The sequence below is a fragment of the Dendrobates tinctorius genome, unplaced genomic scaffold, assembly GCF_039654945.1.
Source record: "Dendrobates tinctorius isolate UK_male_01 unplaced genomic scaffold, ASM3965494v1 ptg000073l, whole genome shotgun sequence".
NCBI lineage: Eukaryota > Metazoa > Chordata > Amphibia > Anura > Dendrobatidae > Dendrobates > Dendrobates tinctorius.
In genome coordinates this window covers 29228336-29249730 of record NW_027361741.1, presented here as the reverse complement: position 1 = coordinate 29249730, position 21395 = coordinate 29228336, and the positions used below count along the sequence as shown (strand labels likewise).

General features: G+C 45.6%; 1 protein-coding gene across 3 annotated transcripts in view; it reads left to right on the top strand.

Annotated features, from left to right (window-relative positions):
- Nucleotides 1-1044: 1044 nt before the first annotated feature.
- PRODH (proline dehydrogenase 1) overlaps nt 1045-21395 on the top strand; it is a 211723-nt gene continuing 191372 nt past the window's right edge. Inside the window, exons 1-2 of one of the 3 annotated variants that reach the window (XM_073582711.1) lie at nt 1045-1633; nt 4082-4290. In XM_073582711.1, coding sequence (XP_073438812.1) covers nt 1301-1633; nt 4082-4290 — 542 coding nt within the window. In that variant the 5' untranslated portion in view covers nt 1045-1300. The remainder of the gene's footprint in view (nt 1634-4081; nt 4291-21395) is intronic. The other 2 variants (XM_073582712.1, XM_073582710.1) reach the window with 2 other exon arrangements.

Sequence of the window (21395 nt, the reverse complement as noted above, 5' to 3'; positions counted from 1 at the left end):
AACACCCGATTCTTACACTAGAGATGGTCCAAATAATAAAAACAATAAAAGCAATTGTTACCATCCACCTTTCGGGTCTCCCCTTTTCCCTTATAGATTGAAAGCTTGCGAGCAGGGCCCTCATTCCTATTGGTATCTGTTGTGATCTCTGTGTTTATTGATATGCTGTGATGTCTATTGTCTGTACAAGTCCCCTCTATAATGTAAAGTGCTGTGGAATATGTTGGCGCTATAGAAATAAAATTATTATTAATTATCCCCAAGCTCTCTCTCCTTCCGGGAGGCTGATTCCTGTGCTGACACCTACAGTTGCCCTGCTGTGTGGCACTTCCAGCACACCGGACAGGCCGAGGCAGGGGACCCCCGCTGCCTGAGTCGACCTGCTGGGCTGGGCACATCTTCTTCCAAAGGCATGGCTGAAGAGGGTCGCCTGTCAGGGACCAGAAATAAACTGATGGGGAAAGAGGTGCTGCCCTTTTATGTCTATAGGTTTCCTGTCCCTGAAAGGAGGATCCCCTCTCTCGTGATGCTGTCATGGGAGACCGAATAAAGGTTAAGACGAATCCCTTTCCTTCCCCATTCTTGGTCCTATCTCATATTTGCAGCCATCTTTCTCTAGTTAGTACAGTACAGCCATATATGCAGGGGCGGACATATTATTGGTGGGGCCTAAGAGGAAAGGGGGCCCATTTCTATCTCCAAAGCATATGCAATTTTGCATTTTTAGGAGCTCTTGGGCTGCAAATGGCCCATATATTGTTCTTGCACAGGGGCCCTTTTCTGTCTGTGTCCGCCACTGCACATATGGTAGTTCTGCCCCCTGCTCCCTCTAGTCTCTCTCTCTCCGTTCATGCTATCTGCAGCTCTGCTGCTGCTCTCTGGTATCAGCCTCTATACCTTAGCCGGTCAGACCACGTGACTTGCTGTTATCGGCACAGCCCAGCAGCGTGTCCCCTGCTCCCTCCACAGTCTGTGTCAGGCCTCCCTATCATGTGGGCAGCTCCCTGCGTCATAACTCCCTCAGATTACATCTGTAATACCAGGTTACAGCCGGTGCTCGGCAGCACAATACTGTGCAGTAGGCAGCAGCACCGCCCTGTTGCCTGAATCTCCCGCCTTTTACCTCAAGGCAGGTTTGTTTACGTCTACTGACTCTAAAGAGGTCTGTCACAGGCGGAAGCCAATCAGAGTGCGGGGGTGTGTGGCGGAGGCGGGGCTTGCCGTGTTTCCTATCACACCCTGGTGGTGTCATCCGCGCGCACCTTCACGTGTTCTCACCACTGTACAGACAGCATCACCCATGGCGTGCAGCAAGATGTTCCCGGCCGTACGGCTGGCAGCTAGCCTCCGGTGCCCGCTCACACTGCCAGCACGGATGAGGTCCACAGCAGCTGCTGCAGCCAAGGCGAAAGAGCAGGCAGCCGAGGAGGGGGCGCAGCCATGTCCACTGGCCTCCCAGGTGGATCACATGGAGAGGAGTGAGACTCTGCTCCATCAGTCTTGCCCTGCTGCCACCATGAACTTTGAGAACACGCAGGAAGCCTATAAGAGTAAGCCCACGTGGGAGCTGCTCAGGAGTATGATGGTGTTCTGGCTCTGCTCTTTTGATGCCCTTGTTGACCGGAATCAGCAGGTAAGATGCTGCCAGCTGGGAAAGGTCAGCACAGTGAGGAGCTTCATCAGGCCAGGTGCCATATGTGCAGGATGTGGAAGGTGGGAACATTTGGCCCCACCACCCATCAGTCACCAATGGTACAAGAAGTCGCAGCTCTCCAGGGTAAATCATGGTGGTAAAAAGATACAAGGTGTCTAACTAAGGCCGGGTTCACACTTGCGTTTGGGTAGAGCTGCGTACGTCCTCCCTTAAGCTCTGCCTACTTACACCCTTCTTCCCTTAAGCTCCACCCACTTCCGCATGTGTCCTGCGTACCTGTCTTTAACATTGGGCCCGCAGGGACATGCGTTGTATGCGGATGTGTCCGAATGCGTCGTTTTGTCGTGCCCGCCGACAGCACGGAAATGCAACATGTTGCGTTTGGCGGACATGTCAAAACGACGCATGTGGAAGTGTGTGGAGCTTAATGGAAGTGTGTAAGTAGGCGGAGCTTAAGGGAGGAAGTGCGCAGCCCTACGCACTCTACCCAAACACAAGTATAAGTAGGAACACGGCGTTACCGTAAACTAAATTCTTAGTTTCAATTTGTGACCTTTTCTGTGTATCTGCTTGCAGACTGACCTGAAACAGGCGCATAACTCATTAGCGTGGGGGCTGATTAGCACACTGAACACTCCACTGTGTCAGCAGGACCTGATCAGAGCCCGTTTTTGGCTTCTGTATACTGGCGCTTTAGCCATTCACTGGCAGCAAGTGGGAGATCTTCTGCAGTGAGGCAATAACATCCAACGTATATTAGAAAATGGCAGATATATCAAAGTGCCGCCTTTTATAATGACCTCATGTTACAGGGGGAAGTCCTTACTCCTATTAGCCCAGCAGCATCAAAGATAGCCCTTTGGCTAATAGTCCCCCGGCCTTGTCGCCACATTATAATACAAGAAAGTGTATTTTGGGGTGATCCTCTAATTCCCATTGATAAGGCACAAGCTGTGGATCTCTGAGGCTGTGTGCCTACGATCCGGAGGTGGCAGCACTTTGGATGCAGCACATGTTCGCTGCGTCCTATTGAACCCAGGTAAATCCGCACGTGACCACTGACCTGTGAGGATTTACCGCATTCATTACATTTCTATTGATATAGTTTCTGTTGTGGAGACATAGTGGGCATGGTTTTTCTAGAAATCCCCTCCATTATGCTGTGACAGCTGGACGCTGCGGTTTTGACACTATACAAATACGCAGCATCAAAACTGCATCACTTCCTGATCGTGGGCACATACCCTAAAATACACACTGCAATCATTAGTTTAAACTAATAGTTGTGCTAAAATAGGGCCGTCACATGCATTGCTAGTGGGTTCTATCATGATCCCGAGGGCTTGTGCACACCACCGTATTTTGGGTCCGAGTGCTCTCCGTGAAAAAACGGACAGCACTGGGACCAATGTCATTGAAAGGGGCAGTGCAGATGAGCCTTTTTTTTTTTTTCTTTTTTTTTCAATGACCGAATCAGTGAGTGAAGAATATAGCAGCATGAAATAGTTTCTTCCATAAGTCAAATGAGACCCACCCATCCAGATCTATGGACGTGCAAAAAAACCCTACTTCCATATGGAGCATCTGATGTGTACGGATGCAGTTCTGTACCACAGGAAACTGTAAATGATTAAAAGCATCCGCGCAGATAGGTGAGGAAAAAAAAAATGTCCCACTTTTCTGGATAAAATGTAATGATTTTTCTTCTACGCTTGTGTTAAGCTGCCCTCATTCTGTGACCATGCACTAAGCTTCATATGCCCGCGAGATCGGGTTCGAGCACAGACTGGACGGGGATCTCCAGGCCTGAACTCGGTAGCCTCGTATATGCCTATGGGGCTGGTGGGTTTGACAGGACACCCACTGTCTGTGCTCGGACAGTATCTCACAGAAGTCTGAAGCCGCCTTTAGGGTATATTCGCACCCTTTTTACCTGGATTTGAATAGGTGAGAAAAAAACAATTTGTGTATTGGGAATTATTATTCTGCGTTGGGACAAAAAAACACCACGGGCCCTATAGGATTTTAAAACAGATTTGCTCTAAAAATCCCCATCACTCCATATGAGCCTATCCTTTTGATCACATGCAATCCTCAATGGTTGAAAGAAGCGTGGTCCCAAGTATCCAAGTCACCTATGAGCATTTGACGAGCGCCCAGAGCGTACGAACAGCAGAATCCTAACCAGAACATTCCACACTGGTGGTAGACTCTCCACGAAACTCTATCATTGTCCTGGACATCCCCTTTTAGACATTCTCATTTGCTGGGTGAGCCCCCATTACAGTGCTCAAGGTGATTTGCCCTGTTTTCTGCTGTGCTGCCTGTGAATGTTTTCAGTATATGGCGGTCTAAATAAAACACACCTTTTTTGAAAAATCCATACATTTGTGTTTTCTGATCCTTCTTTTTCGATCTCTTTTGAAGATTCTCCAATTATCAAGAAAGCTTCTCGGACAGACCCTCTTTGAGGCAATAATGAAGATGAGTTTCTATGGACAGTTTGTTGCCGGAGAAGACCAGGAATCCATAAAGCCACTTATAAGGCGCAACAGAGCGTTCGGTGTGGGGTCCGTGTTGGACTACAGTGTAGAAGAAGATCTTACCCAAGAGGAAGCAGAAAAGAAAGAAATTGAGTGAGTGTCTTTAAAATTGTTGCAGTTGGGGAAAAAAAGAAACTTTCTTGTTGCCTTTTCTGCAGAGCTCTACTATTTTCACCATGTGTGGCCCTAAAATGTACAAGTGTAAAAAGAAAGAAAAATCCAGTTCGTCTTCCACGCGGCATATATCTGGCAGATTTACATCCGGATGCTTTGATAATTACCCACCGCAAAATGGGAAATCGCCAAAAAAAATTGTGTACTTTTTTTTTTTTTTTTTTTTTTAACTATTACAGCAGACGCAGACTCCTCTATCGTATGGGTATACATTTTCACCTGCTTGGGTCCATCCAAAAAGATAAGACTCAAGCTGACTGCATCTGTCACCGGGGTTATGTTTTCTAATCTGAAAACAGCATTAGTGATGAGCGAGTATACTCGTTGCTCGGGTGTCCTCCGAGTATTTTGGCGTGCTCGGAGACTTAGTTTTCATCGTCTCAGCTGCATGATTTGCAACTGCTAGACAGCTTGGATACATGTGTGGGATCCCTGTTTGTTAGGGAATTCCCACATGTATTCGGCCTGTCTACAAGTCGCAAATCATGCAGATAAGACGAAAACTAAATCTCCGAGCACGCCAAAATACTCAGGACACTCGAGCAACGAGCATACTCGCTCATCACTAAACAGCATCAAATAAGAGCAGAGATTTTGATGTAAGCAATATATTACTTTTTGAGATTATTATTATTATTATTATTTATCAGCTGCACTCCGCTAGTTGTATCAGTGCTGCGTTACTTCACCCACATCATTGATTGAAAGCTTTCTATCTACACTGTGCATAGGCATAAAGCAATCATTCAATAGTGGGGAAGGGAATAGCCAAAGCTCATCAATATGGAGGGCTACAAAGCGGAAGCTTATCAATGAAAAGACTGAAGGTACATTTAATAATTATCAATGGGCATTCTTCTTGTTTCACAATAATCTTTCTGTGTAAACAGGCTGCCGATCAGCTGATGAACCAGCAAAACTATTTCATTGGGTGATGTGATTGTTAAGCAGGCTTAAAAATCTGTTCTCAGCAGCGCCACAGGACCTGTGCTGCTCAGAACATTGGCAGCCTATGTGCACTGAACTTATTACAGATCATTCATCGTTTAGTACAGTCTGCCTGTGAAAACGGTCTTTTAGGCTATGTGCCCACGTAAGCAGAAAATTTCTGCTTGAAAACCGGAGTCCTTCCCAGAAAACGCGTGTTTTTTGCGCGTTTTCCACGAGGTTTTTGCGTAAAAAAAGCGCGTTTTTTATGCGTTTTTTCCGTGCGTCTTCAGTCTCATAGAAAATAGCTAAAAACATGGACTTTTCCGCAAAATTAATGAGCATGCTGCGTTTTTTACCGCTAAGCGATTTTTTTTTTTTTTGTGGTAAAAAACGCATCAATGGGCACAAAAAGTGCAGAATGCACTAAAATGAATGGGATGCGTCTTGTATGTGATTTTGAAGCGTTTTTATCTGGAAAAATGCTTCAAAATCGCAAAAAAAAAAAGCTTACGTGGGCACACAGCCTTAGGCTATGTGCCCACGTTAGCGTTTTTAAGCGCTCAGGAAACGGGTCTCCTTCCTAGAAAACTCGCGGAAAAAACGTGCGAGTCTTCTGGACTATAGGAAATAGCCAAAAACGCGGACCTAAGCGGAAATTAATGAACATGCTGCGTTTTTTACCATTAAGCGTTTCCTTAGCGGTAAAAAACGCATCCATTGGCACAAAAAGGCCAAAATCCATTAAAATTAATGGGATGCTTCTTTTAAGCGTTTTTGATGTGGTTTGACCCCGAAAAACGCATCAAAAACGCTTAAATGCAATGTGGGCACACAGCCTAATACTACCATTATTTGGTAAATATTTACCATTCAGATCAGCGGTCATTTAGGGCCTCTGTTTTTTTTCATCTAAACAGACCTTAAAGGGGTTGTCCACTACTAGGACAACCCCTTCTTGATCAAAATGATTGGCCCTGATAATATAATAACGCTTCTACTGACCTCCCGTACCGTTCCTGCAATGTTGTCACTCTCTCCCCTGAGCTCTCGTGCAGTTTTGTGACACCCAACGCCGGCGTCCAGTCAGCGCTGGCATCACTGTCAGGGATCAGCTGGAGCGCGGACTTCCTCTTCATGTTCAATTTTTTTCCGAAGGCTGGGTACAGTGACGCCAGCACTGATTGGATGTCGCGTGTTACAACACTGCATGAGAACCCCGGTGAGAGCGAGTGCTGACATCGTGGGAACAGCACGGGAGGTAAGGATAAACTTTATTACTTTATCGGGGCCAAGCGAGGGGTATGACAAGAAGTTGTCCAAGTAGTGGATAACTTCTTTAACAGTTGAAATACTGGGTTTATTACTGTAGTTTTGATAAAACACTAAATGAAACATCGCTGGAATCGAGTACTTGACCCTTGTATTATGCTGCTGAGGCAATTTAAACCTTTTAGCAAGTTCCCCTTAACGTATCACTTTCTGACATATCAGTTGAGTGACTTGCTGCATCCCAAAGTATGTAATCTCAGGTAAGCCACAAAACTGGTGTGAACAAAAAATGATCACTCCATCCCTGATATCGGCACTCCTGCTGCAAACTTGCCTTTTTCATATACTGTATCCTGGTGCCATCTTTTACCCACGTAAGCAACACACACAGGTCATCCACATAATGTACAAAAAACCTTATTCATTAAGAGAGGCAATCTTTTTTTCCATCGCTCCTTAGTCCAGTACATCGTAGGCACTTTAGGTGATGGTCAGTGTGTCCAAAATTAGCCCTGTCCAATCTGCATCTGCATAGCCCCATACACAAATAGCTGTGCACAGAAACATCACTTTTTTTTTCTTTTTTAGTCATAATCCGTATTTTGTTTTTCAGTAGTCTGCGTTGCAGTAGTTCTTAGGCTGGTTTCACATTTGCGTATGGAGGAGCTGTGGAGGGCTGCATAGTTCCTCCGTGAAGCTCCGCCCACTGCCGCACCTCCACCGGCCTGCTCCGCTTATGGCCGCATACTTCTGCATGCGGCCTTCGTACCCTATCTTTAATATTGGATATGCAGGTCGTGCGGATGCCTCCACATGCGTCGTTTTGATGATGCGGCGACCGCATCAAGTTCCAACATGTTGCGTTCGACTCGCCGCATCGTCAAAACGACTCATGTGGAGGCATCCGCACGACCTGCGTACCCAGTGTTAAAGATAGGGTACGCATGCAGAAGTATGTGGACATAGGCGGAGCTGTCCGGAGGAGGTGTGGCAGTGGGCGGAGCTTCACGGAGGAAGTCTGCAGCTCCTCCATACGCAAATGTGAAACCAGCCTTTCATGTAATCAGACCACACTGGCTAGCCTTTACTACCCACATTTATGATATCAGTGAGCTTTGGGTGCTCATGATTCACTCATTGGATGTCCTTTCTTGGCCACTCTTGGTTGGTGCTAACCACCATCAAGGATTCCCTCCTCCTCTCCCCACAAGATCTGCCATTTTTAGAGATATATTGACTCAGCTTGAGTTGTTAGGCCATCCCATCCTGACTTTTCTTTCTTCCAAATCAACTTTGCTTTCCTTATGGCCATAGTATTATATGTTTGAGCTTTGATTCCAGAGGGACAATGGTGCTGCTGTTAGCTGCCATACTGGCACTGTGCACAGTCTCTGCAATGTGTATATGACCTTACTACTTACAGACTCCTAAAGTCTCAGGTTTTATTATCCATCCATTCCCCTCTGATTCGTTGAACGATGAAATAGGACATTTTCATTCTGACATATAATCTCGGCTTTGTATTGGGCAGGGTTCACTGGCAAACAATGTACTGAACAAGTTGTTCCGTTTTATAAATGCCAAAACAAATGTAGGCGGAGGTACTGGCCAAGTCTGTCTTTAGGATTGTAAGCTGAATATTATTTCCAACATTACAGTACACTGACGCACTGAGCCTTAAGTCATAGTGTCCATTTATATAGTCACGGTTGTGGTAATATGTATTTTGCTACAAATATGTTAACAGGAAGTTGTCAGACAATTTACAGTTGTGGCCAAAAGTATTGACACCCCTGCAATTCTGTCAGATAATACTCATTTTCTTTCTGAAAATGATTGCAAACACAAATTCTTTGGTATTATTATACATGCAGACCGGAAAGGCCATGCTAGGGAATCAAAGGCCTTAGGCCTGTTTCACACTTCAGTTTTTTTGTGTCAGTTAAAATCCGCCAAAATGGCGGAAAGCGGATCCGTTGCTAACTGATGTGAACGGATGGCACCGGACCGTTTTTTTTTTTTTTTTTTTTTTTTTTTTTAATGGATCCGTTCAATGAAGAACTTTAAAGGAACCGCAGCCCGGGGAGGGGAGGGGAGAGGGCGAGAGAATGAATTTCTTCCGTCCGTCAGAAAGGATTTCAGGGTTAAATTCCCGGCTGACTTCCTTTCTTCGGGCATGCGCACTGTAAAATGCGGATCCTGCAGCCAAAAAAAACGTTGTGTGGTCTGTCCAGGCATGTCGGCGGACGCAAAAAATTTGGCGGATCTGCAAAAAAACGGATCCAACGGATGGCCATCCGTCAAGATCCGCCAGTAATGCAACTCAATGGGGAAAAAATCGGATCCGCAAAAAAAAATGGCGGATCCGTTTTTTTTAAAAAAACGGCGGATTTTGACTTATAGTCAAAAACGGAAGTGTGAAATAGGCCTAAGCCGCATCCAGCGATGCCAAGGCCCAGTTATTATCTGGCACTAAAGAACTATATTGGACCACCGACTGAACCCGCCTAATGTTAATAGAGGAATTTTTACCAGGCATGAAGCCAGTCTAGTATAATCAAGTTTACTCTAGTGGCCAGGACCTTGGTAAAAATTTTATAGTCCACGTTTACCAACGATATGGGGCGGTAAGATCCACAATCCAGGAGGTCCTTCCCCTCCTTAAGTACAACAATATTCGCTTCATAAAAGGATTCTGGTAAAGATCCTCCCTCCCAAACCCCACGGAACACCCTCAAAAGAAGCAGTGCCAATATATCTCGATATTTCCTATATAGTTCAATGGGGAATCCATCTGGTCCGGGCGCCTTCCCAGAAGCCATATCTACCATGGCATTCTCTATCTCCTGTATAGTAAACTTGGCGTCCATAAAGGCCCGCTGGGTAGGACTCAGTGTAGGGAATGTTATGTCTGACAAATAATCCAAATATTGTGAGATGTCAAAATCACTTTTAGAGATATATAACATTCTGTAATAATCACGAAAACAATGCGTATATCTTCGGTCGAGGTCACTACAGAATTATCCGGCTTCTGAATTTGGAGTATAGCATTAGATGTATTATGTTGTTGCACCAGGAAAGCCAAGAATTTACTTGCCTGATTCCCTAATTCAAAGTAGGATTGAAGGGTGAAAAATAATTTACGTTTAGATTTAGTATCCATGTATTGGGTATATATTCTCTGGGAGGTCAGCAATTCCGTTCTATTTTCATTGGTCTGACTGGATATATATGCAGCCTCTGAGTCTTTTAGTCGATGCTCAATCACATTATCCTCCCTTGAAGTCACCCTTTTAATATAAGAGATTGTAGAGGATAAACATCCTCTCAGATACGCCTTAAGGGTATCCCAAAATAAGTTAACATCTCCGGATTACGGATGGGATGAAATTAAACAATTCAATTGATCTATAGTTCAATCATTAGATCCTATTAGTTTCAGCCAGAATGGATTTAGTTTCCAGACTATATTGTTATTGAATACCCAAATTTAAGTTTAAGTATAACCGGACTATGATCCTAGACCCCCTCTGTTGCCATGCTCCACACTATCCACCCCCACCGCCAAATTGCTGGATCCAAATATGTAATCTATGCGGGATAAGGTGCACCTGGTAGATGAATGACAAGTGTATTCTTTCCTCTTAGGATGGTGCAGCCTCCATAAATCTAGCCATCCACTGCCCTCCATGAACAATGCCAGTTGAGACTGGGTGGAGAAGGGGGGCCCCCCAGACATCCCATCACTCAATCTAAGCCTATTGAGGCAATTATTCATGACTGAATTGAAGTCCCCTATACATATAACATGCGCATCCGGGTAATTTATAGCGAAACTCATCGCCGCCTTTTGAAGGATTGACACATTAGCCGGAGGGGGGTAATATATATACACTATATGACATATTTTCTTGAGTCAATCAATGCATATACAAAAACAAAGCAGCCCTCAGGATCCCTCAGAGCCTCTCTGACCTCCCATGTAACATCTCTATGTATCACTAATGAACCCCCCCCTCCCCTTGAATAACTAGTGTGGAATGTGTGAATGAACCATTGTACCCATGGCTTTTGCACACATCTAACTGTGTCTCTGGTCAGGTGTGTCTCCATCAAAGCCACAATGTGTGGGTGATACCGCCTAATCTGGGAGAATACCTTAATCTTCTTACGAGGAGATTTGAGGCCCCTCACATTCCAGGTCATACATATGATTTCAGAACCCATATCTTCTCATTTGAATTTGGTATACACAAATTCAGAGACCTCGCATGTAGATATTTGACGGCGGCTTTTACATAAACAATAAGAAACAAAACTAATATAGAAAAGAGAACATAAGAAAAATCAGAAGAACATAAAGGCGCAAATCATTGGTTAAACAAAGGGATACCCTCACTGAATACAGTGTCCGGTATTGTTGTCATACTGGACGCCAATAGAAGGAGCTCCAATCGCACAATTATCAAGAGTCCCGTCCGACTGTAGGCATATTAGGATTTCTTTGGACAAGACCCCCCCCCACGGGACCGAAACCACTCGGATGCCTCCGCTGGATCCGTAAAAAATGTTGTGGAGCCCTTATGGACTATTCGGAGTCTGGCTGGATAGACCATGGAATATAAAACATTCTTTTCCTTGAGTTGCTTCTTGATCTCTATGAACTGTGCCCGCTGCTTCTGGAGTTCCATAGAGAAATCAGGTAAAATCGAGATCGTAGCATTATTATATTTAATAGGGCTCCTCCGCGCCAAACGTAAAATAGCATCTCTGTCTCTGCAATTGAGAAGGCGTGCCAGGAAAGGTCTGGGTGGAACACCCGGGGGGAGAGGTTTTGTAGGGACCCTATGAGCCCTTTCAACAGAGAACGCGGAGGAGAATTCATCTCCCAGAGAAGTTTTAAACCAGCTTTCCAGAAATTGCTCAGGTTGCTGGCCCTCCGAGCGCTCCGGCAGACCTGTGACTCTGATATTGTTCCAGCGTAGTCTATTTTCTAGATCGTCCGCTTTTTGCCTCCAGGCATTCATAGACCCAGCCACTTTTGTCAACTTAGCCTCCATAGGGGTAATAGTGTCTTTTATATGGGACACTCTTGTTTCAACCTCTGTAATGCAAACCCCCCCCCCCCCCCCCCCACCCCAATGGCCTGCATGTCATGCCGGAGACGCCCCACCTCAAAACATCTTCTATTTTCTCAGTCAGGGATGTTCTGGTCAAAGATATGGCCTGCATTAACTGTTCGGATTCCTGTCTAAGGGTACTGTCACACTTGGCGACGCACCAGCGATCCTGACAATGATATGACCTAATAGGGATCGCTGGTGCGTCGCTACGTGGTCGCTGGTGAGATGTCAAACAGTCAGATCTCACCAGCGATGCAGCAATGTTACGGAACGATACGATGGTCGTTGGGACCCTGTCTCTCAGACCTGTAGTATTGAGGTCGTTCGTCATTGTCCCTGTCAAACACAGCGATGCATGCTGGCCAGCGGGACACCAGCCATCAAAAAATGGACCAGGACATTCGAGTACAATCAGCGACTTTGCAGCAGGGGCCCGATCGGCGCTATGTGTCACACGTAACGAGATCGCAAGCGAAAATCGGTGACGCAACAGTGATCTCGCTATGTGAGACGGGGGATTTAGGGTCAATTCCTCCTGTTCACTCCCCTCTTAAGTACCAGAAGCACGGTTTTTATGCTGTTCTGCGGCATTGTCAGATGGATCAGATCTTGCAAATTCCTTTAATTTATCGGCTGTTTCCGACCCTTTTGAGCAATTCATGGCTAACAATTACCGTATTTTTCGCTTTATAAGACGCACCCCCAAATTTGGTGAAGAAAAAGAGAAAAAAATGATTTTTTATGTTAAATGGAGGTGTGTCTTATAATGCCAGTGTCCGTCTTACAAATCATATATATATCCCTCATCCAGGTATCTATATAACCCCCATCCTGGCACATGGCCCCCTTGTGCTGGCACATAGCCCCCCATCCTATCCTATCCTTGATATGACCCCCCCCCCAGTCACTATATGCCCCCCTGCTGGCAATCACATGGCCCCCCTCTATATGCCTCCCTGCTGGTACGCACACGGCCCCCCGTCCCTATATTTCCCGTGCTGGCACACATTGTCCCCCTGTCCCTATATTCTCCCCTGCTGGCATTCACACAGCCGTCCCCGTCCCTATGTTCCCCCCTGCTGGCACACATTGTCCCCCTGTCCCTATATTTTCCCCTGCTGGCATTCACACAGCCCCCCCGTCCCTATGTTCCCCCCTGCTGGCACACATTGTCCCCCTGTCCCTATATTCTCCCCTGCTGGCATTCACACAGCCCCCCCGTCCCTATGTTCCCCCCTGCTGGCACACATTGTCACCCCGGTCTTATAATCCCCCCTGTCGGCACACAGTCACCCCGGTCCTATAATCCCCCCTGTCGGCACACATTGTCACCCCGGTCCTATAATCCCCCCCTGTCGGCACACATTGTCCCCCCTCCATATATTCCCCCCTGCTGGCACACATTGTCCCCCCCTCCATATATTCCCCCCTGCTGGCACATATTTCCCCCTCCCATCCCTTTATTCCCCCCTGCTGGCACACATGGCCCCTTGTTCATATATTTCCCCCTGCTGTCACACATGGCCCCCGTCCCTATATTTCCCCCCTGCTGGCAAGCACATGCTAAAATAATAAACAGTTAACTCACCTACTGATGATCGCTCCTGCTCCCAGCTCCCCTGTGGCTTAGGCCTGCTTCACACTTCCGTTTTTGTGTCCGCCAAACGGATCCGTTTCCGTTTTTTTGACGGAAACTGATGCAAACGGATCCGTTTTTAAAAAAACGGATCCGTTTTTTTGACGGATCCGCGGTAACCACAAATGGAAGTCTATGGGACAAAAAAAACGGATCCTGCAAAAAAATGGCGAATCCGTTTTTTTACGGAAACCAAAGGATTTTGACGGATTTGAAAAAACGGAAGTGTGAAACAGGCCTTACCTGTGTATGTGCTGAGTCATCCTCCTCCTGCAGGGCACACGCAGCTGCTGCTCATTCAAGCAGCTCATTGTAGCTACAGGACCTTCCATGATGTGACCAATAGGAGCTGCTCAGCTGCGGTCATGTGACTCGCAGTGCACACTGGGAGTCATGTGACCGCAGGTCCTATGGTCACATCATGCAAAGTCCTGAAGCAATGAGCTGCCTGAATGAGCTGCTGCTGCTGCTCACCCTTCAGGAGGAGGATGACAGCAGACTCGACACAGGAAAGCCACGGGGGAGCTGGGAGCAGGAGTGATCATCAGTAGGTAAGTGTCTATAGTGACTGGGGGTGAGTGCAGGCACATGTAATATGCACTGCTCCCCTGTCTACCAACTAGGCGCTGTTTCAGCACCGAGGTGATGGACAGCGGGTGCAGTGAATATTACATGAGCCTAATGAGCGGGAGCACAGGACCTCCCTGTCTCTGCAGCCCCATCCAGCCCACCCCAGCCCCCTGACTCAATGCCAGAGCCGCCCCCCCCCCCCACTCTATAGCACAGCAGCACACAGATTCGCTTTATAAGACGCACCCCCCACCTTCCCCCAAAATTTGGGGGAACAAAAGTGCGTCTTATAAAGCGAAAAATACGGTATGTGGTTTAATCAGGTGACTGAACTTGCATTTATAGGGATTCCCCTCTCCCAACTTCAAGCTGCAGCAGAGTTATGTGGCTAATATGTCTTGAAACTGCTCTGGATAAATGACCTGGAATAGTTAAACATTAAGAGCTGTGGCTGGTTCCAGGTTATTATAGAAGTCCCGTATAACAAAAGGATCTGCAGTGCCTGTAGGGACGGCTATGAGGATCCAAGGACCCTTCAGATGGCGGGTACCGACGTGCCTGGTGTATTATTAGTAGGGGAATGTGGGGCTTATCTTTCAGAGCACACACCACACATCCCCCTTAGATAACTTGAAAGTACAGTCTCACAGCCCGGGCAGCCTTCCGAGGATGAAATGCAGCTTCGCGTCTCCTGTGTGGAGCGCGCTGGAGAAGATGGCCGCCACCCCTCACAGGCCTCTCTGCTGGTCGGGGATATTCACAGCGCCCTGCTCACCAGAGCCCGGGACCGCTCACGCAGGAATCCGAAGCCTCCAGGAGCCCAGGGGACTACACCGCTGTATGTATGCCGCGCAAGAGGGGATCTCACGAGCAGGATTGCACTAGGATTATAGGAGCTCCTCCATGACACATCCTCACCGCACCATTACATCGCCACGCCCCCACAAAGTCCCTGCTCTCCTTTTACTGTGAGCAGAATACTACTCAGACAACACAGGATGAGGGTAAAACAGTGTGGCAATTTATTGAACCACCAAACATCAATAACTTATAGAGCAGTCCTAGCAAATACCCAAGATGGTGCACTATACAGAGTTTCACCGTTCCTCTGGCTCGCGGGGATTAGTGCATCTGCAACTCTGGGGTTTCTTGGGCCGACTACCCCTAGCAGTGGCACCCCGCTTTTGTAAGGCACCCATAGAGAGGAGGGTATCGGTAAGCTTAGGAAGCTGACAGTCCATTGATGTACGAGGCCAGGTGACTTGATTGTCTCAACCTGGATTCTCTAAATGTCTTTGAGGGTTCAGTGATGGTCAGTGATGCAGCTCTCTATTTCTTCAGTTGGAGCCATGATGCCATGGCTACTGTAATGTAAAGTCTCTAAACACAAGCAGGTCCTCCTTTTTATAGTTCACAACTCTCATTCAGGCATTCCTTCACAGGCTTTGGGGAAGGTGAAAAGAGGCCATCGCTCACTGATGGAGTGTTCAAACAGTGTGCATAGATTGTCCTTCATATTTGCAGAGCACCAGTGGGTCATCAACATATTAACAGTGTTCAATTATCATGTGCCTTTGTTTCCCAAGGACTGCAATGCTAGGACAGATACAATGGCTAATGAGCGGCTATTCAACAAATGGGATCCATTGAACTTTAATTCAGTTGACAACATTCATTCTCACATGATCAATAGCTCATGTCCCTGGGCATACTGAAATAATACATCTGCATAATTAAGAATAAATGCTGTCATCACAGAGGGTATATAAGGATTCAGTCAGCATAGAATGACTGTGGATAAACCTTTAAATGCACCTTCCCACCTTATAGAGCAGGAATATCAAACTCAAATACAAAGGGCCAAAGTTAAAAGCTTGGACAAAGTTGAGAACCGGAAAAAAAAAAAAGCTCACTTTCTCACCCCCCCCTCCCCCACTGGGGGTGGTCTTTGTCATCTTTTCTCATTCTCGGGTCCTCTACCAGAGTCCTGGGAGTTTGACGGTTCTGCGCAGGATCTTAGTTGTTCCCAGCATTGCGCTTTTCTGGACAGAAAACTCAGATGTCGCTCCTGGGATCTGTTGTAGCCATTTTCCCAACTTAGGGGTCACTGCTCCAAGTGCTCCTATCACCACTGGAATCACTTTCCACATCTCCATGCTGTGCAGATGTTCCTGTATACAATTCCCGCTAATTGGTTGTGGCGCTCGGTATATGCCAACAAAAGTTCCCACCAAGCACAGGAAGATAACCAGACAGAGAATTCCTCCATGGTATGATGCCCTCCATACAGTATAATGGCCATAAAAAGTGCTCCATACAATATAATGGATCCCACATAGTCCATCATACAGTATAAAGGGACAATGCATTGCCTTCCATATAGTATAATGGCCCCACATTAAAATAAATACTCCCTTCTTCCTTTTCCATCGCAGCTTCGGTCCCTTCATGGTGTCTTCTGTTCCTCTGCACATCTCATCACCGCGGGTAGGTTATAATGATGTCGTAATACCTGCTGTGCTGAGATGACAGACACAGAGGGGAAATGATGGGAGCGGCAGCAGACACTGCTTTCTCTATCATTGCTTTCAACTGTATTGGCATCCAGGTTGCCGATACAGTTGAAAATGCAATGCCAGGTGGGCCAAAGTTTGATATGTTTTATAGAGAAATCTATTTCCTCCCACCTCTTCTTTGATTGACAGTTCTGACTTCATGCAGTCACAGAAAGGGGAAAATAAGCAGGTGGGTAGGTGTAGTTAAACAATTGTCCCCACCGTGATGCAACGAGCGCCTGTACTGGGTTTGAACAGGAATTCTTTAATGAGAAGGGATTAAAGACAAGGAGGTGAAGAAGCTTAGAAGACAAGTTAAGCTATTGTTTAGTTTAACTTGTTTTCCAAGCCACCCAATGCACCCTCAGTCTGATCTACAAATGCTAGATTGCTCCGTATAGAGCAGACCAGTGTGACTTGTTTTAGGATTCTGATAATTATATCTAATTATATCTGATTACTTTAATGTGCAGTATTAAAAATACTATTCAAAATCTGAGAATGTTCTGTGAAAATTTCCAACACAGATATGAATCCCAAAAAGTTTACATTTGATCCTATGTAAAATCACAGAAAACAGATCCGATTACCTGTATTAAATAACTAATTCAGCTCCGCTGTATCTGTGTTTTAAGGTAACATTAAAGGGAATCTGTCACCTCATTTTTAGCCTATAAGATGCGTCCATCGCCATCAGGGGCTTATCTACAGCATTCTGTAATGCACATGCACAAGAGCCATTTTGCTCAGTGTGCCCATACCGTGCAGTGCCTTTCTGAATCCTGCTCATGTAGGTATTGTTCACATGATCAGGTTTTAAATACATTAGATAGGACTGCTCCGGAAAGGGTTACCGTGACGTGGTGGAGTGGCTTCGTATACATTTTTTGCAAAAAACGTATTAACTAAATACCCTGTTCTTGTTGTCATTTTTTACTAGCACTGGCTGTCTACTGTTATATATTTTTTACAGCAGAGTATTTTTGCACGTTTGTCATACTGTGTTTTTTCTTCGTGTTTCAGCATTCTGTAATGCTGTAGATAAGCCCCCGATGTAACCTGCAAGATAAGAAAAACGAGTTAGATTATACTCACCGGGGGCGTGGTTTGGTGCGGTGGGTGTCGTGGTCCGGTCCAGCGCCTCTCATCTTCTAGCGATGACGTCCTTCTTACGTCTGCCGCGGCTCCTGCGCAGGCGTACTTTATCTGCCCTGTTGAGGGCAGAGTAAAGTAATGCAGTGCGCAGGCGCAGTACCTCTCTGACCTTTCCCGGCGCCTGCGTACTGCAGTACTCTGCTCTGAGGGCAGATAAAGTACGCCTGCGCAGGAGCCGCAGCAGAAGTAAGGAGGAGGACGTCATGGCTAGAAGATGGGAGGCGCCGGACCGCGACACCCATCAGACCGGACCGGACTCCCGGGTGAGTATAATCTAACTCGTTTTTCTTTCAGGTTACATCGGGGGCTTATCTACAGCCTTACAGAATGCTGTAGATAAGCCCCTGATGGCTGTGTCCGCACCCCATAGGCCAAAAATGAGGTGACAGGTTCCCTTTAACTGTAGGTTGAATTGAATCTACAGTATGTACATACTAGGAAATACTCATAAATGGACCAGCTAGTGTTTCAAGGATTTTTCCACAATTTAGCATTCTTTAGCATTGAACCAGATCAAGGCCAAATCATGTACCCGCTTTTTTTTTTTTTTTCCTTTTCTCACGATCACAAGGCACCACTAAAATAAATGTTAAATTGTTCTCCTTTCATTTATTACATAATTTAACAAAACCTAAGATAGAAATAAAATGAGCAATTACCCTGCTGTAAATAAAGCATAATGGTGCATATAAATAAAATGGGGTACTTGGTAAACTGTTTTTGAGGGAAAAATAAAAGGTGTGAGTGTCATCCCATGTCGTCATGGTGTACCCAATTCGGGACAGTCCTATTTTGTATATAATATTAAAATCTTACCATTTTTTAAAAATGACCTAAATGTGCATAAGGGCAGAGCTGGACCAAGCCCCACTGTGGACACACCTAGCCATGGGAAGCTATATAAATGCAATGTGCAGCTCATTAAAGGTAGGCCATGCCCATCACTGTACGGAGTATAAAAACCTAAAGAAGAACCGAGAAAAATGAACCGGAATATAAGTTGATTTGCCTGCAACGTATAGGAGCATGTTCACACTGGCCATTAAACAGACAAAAATTTTAAAGACGTTGTCCACTACTTGGACAACTTCTTCTCATATCTCTCGCTTGGCCCCCATAAAATAACGCTCATACTTTGCTCCCATGCCTGCACCGTTCCCAGGGGAGTAGAGACTTTATTTTTATGGGGCCAAACCTTTGATCAAGAAGGGGTTGTCCTAGTAGTGGACAACCCCCTTAAGCTTGTTACCAACCTCCTATAAATGTTTAATTGCATGCTGTATAAATTCTGTAAATATGCCTTAAATGGACCACAGGCCTCACTCAAACGTCAGTGATTTTTCTTGTATGAAACAAAATTATCCGAGTTAAGCGTTTGTTCAGTGCGTCAGATTTTACCATCAGTGTTTTATCAGTTACTTTCACTGATAAATTACAAAGCTTCTCCTATCCATTACATTATGGTAATCGCGGACAGCACCCGGACTATACAACGATGCCATCCGGGTGCGGTCTGTGACATTTACGGACTTGGATTTGTATGGGCAGTATAGATCCGTGGCTTGGATTGCGCCTATAATGTACTGCAGAGTTTCTGTTATACTGACAGGACGTCTATTTGGCCCTGACTTTCATGACATCTTGTCTGCATTCACAATCGTGTTTGCATACCATTGGTCTTACAGAGGAAGCAACCTCCCTGTCTAAAACCACTAGGATGCCACTGTCTTTACTGACTTCTACATCTTAGAGGTTAAACAGCTGGGATCCGAGGTTCCTCACGCTCTGACAATTAGAGCAGGAGCGCCACTTTTTACTAGACAGCAGAGCACCCACGACAGGAAGCAGAAGACACCAGCACACTACTTCTGCCAAGCTGGCACTCAGAACGCAGCTTGGCATGAATAAGTGCATCACAGATGCTTCTAGTGAATGGCACCAACTGCCGGACCGTTGATCACTAATATAGTTATGTGGGACATGTATGATATGACTGCAATACCTTTTTAAATAAATTGAGATGTCAATTGTAAACTGAATATTTTGTTAACCTGACATTTGCACAATGTTCTCTGCTGAAGGATATAGATAGCTTTGGCCTCACAGCCCTAAAAAAATCATTTTTATTTTCTGTTGATTGTGTTTAGTGAATCCAAGCACTTGATTCTCTGACTCCAGTAGAGATGATAAATTGTAGGATGAAAAGCGACTGCCTCAAACAGCCATAACCAGAGCGTGCCGAGAGAACTTGTTTTCATGGCTCTCAGCAGCAGTACTCTGACTGTTGAAGATGTCTGCAACTTGCAGTTAATACGGGAGCTCCCACTTGCCCTAAAATTTGCCATCCCCTGTGGCTTCTTCTATATTTTTTTTTTTTTGAGAAATAAAAATAATTGTAAGCCAGCAGTCTATTCATTCCGCGCTGAAAATCTTTGACAAATCGGCTACAATTTAAATAGGCCGTAGACCTCTTTCCTATGTATCCAGTCTTTCCTAGTATTTTACCTGTAGTGTGGTAGTGACGCCAAAGGGTAACAGGTTTGAGAATCTGATCCAAAATAATGTCTAAAAGAAAAAACATGCTGACAAATGATGTGGAGATTAGTAGTGTGAGCGTGGCCTTATAGAGCACCGTCGGTATTTCACATCAGTATTTGTATGTCAAAATCTGCAGAGGAAAAGTGTAATAGAAACACGTCACCATTTCTGCATTTTTATGACTAAGGGCGCTTGGATGTCAGAAATGCATCCAGATTTTTTATATATTCTTTGGAGTCCATGCTTTTACTGAATCTTTAATAATTAAGGAAATCATTTTTACATATTGTTGGACAGATGTGCCGCTCATTTCCTCCTGTCCTTGGAAAAATGCTGAAACAGTGCTTTTAACCCCTTCCTGACATCAGACGTACTATCCCGTCCATGGGACCCGGGCCCCTATGCCCATGGACGGGATAGTACGTCTAGCGCGATCAGCGGCGCCCACGTGGTGAGCGCCGCTGATCGCGGCCGGGTGTCTGCTGATTATCACAGCTGACACCCGGCACTATGTGTCAGGGGCGGTCATGGACCACCCCCGACACGTTAACCCCTTGCACACCGCGATCAAACATGATCGCGGTGTACCGGGAGTTAAAGGGAAGCATCGGCAGGGAGGGGGCTCCCTCCGTGCTTCTCTGAGCCACCCACGGCAGCGCAATGTGCAGCGCTGCTGCGGGGGACTCCTTTCCTCCAAAGCAAAGCGCAGGCATGAGGAAGCCTTCTGCACTGCCTGTGACAGATTGCTGATCTGTCACAGTGATCTGTGATGTGACAGATCAGCGATCTGTCACAGGACAGTGATGTCCCACCTGGGACTATGTAATAAAGTAAAAAAAAAAAATTAAAAAAAGTGTAAAAATAATTTTAAAAAAATCGCCAAATAAATTAGTAAAAAAAAAAAAAAAAAAATATTCCCCAATAAATTCATTTTTTGAAAATAAAAAAAAAAACAAAACAATAAAAGTACACATATTAGGTATCGCCGTGTCCGTAACGACCCGCCCTATAAAACTGTCCCATTAGTTAACCCCTTTAGCGAACCCCTTAAAAAATAAAAATAAAAAAACGAAGCAAAAAATAATGATTTATTATCATACCGCCAAACAAAAAGTGTAATAACGCGCGATCAAAAAGACGCATATAAATATCCATGGTACCGCTGAAAATGTCATCTTGTCCCGCAAAAAATGAGCCGCCACACAGCATCATCAGCGAAAAAATAAAAAAGTTATAGCTCGCAGA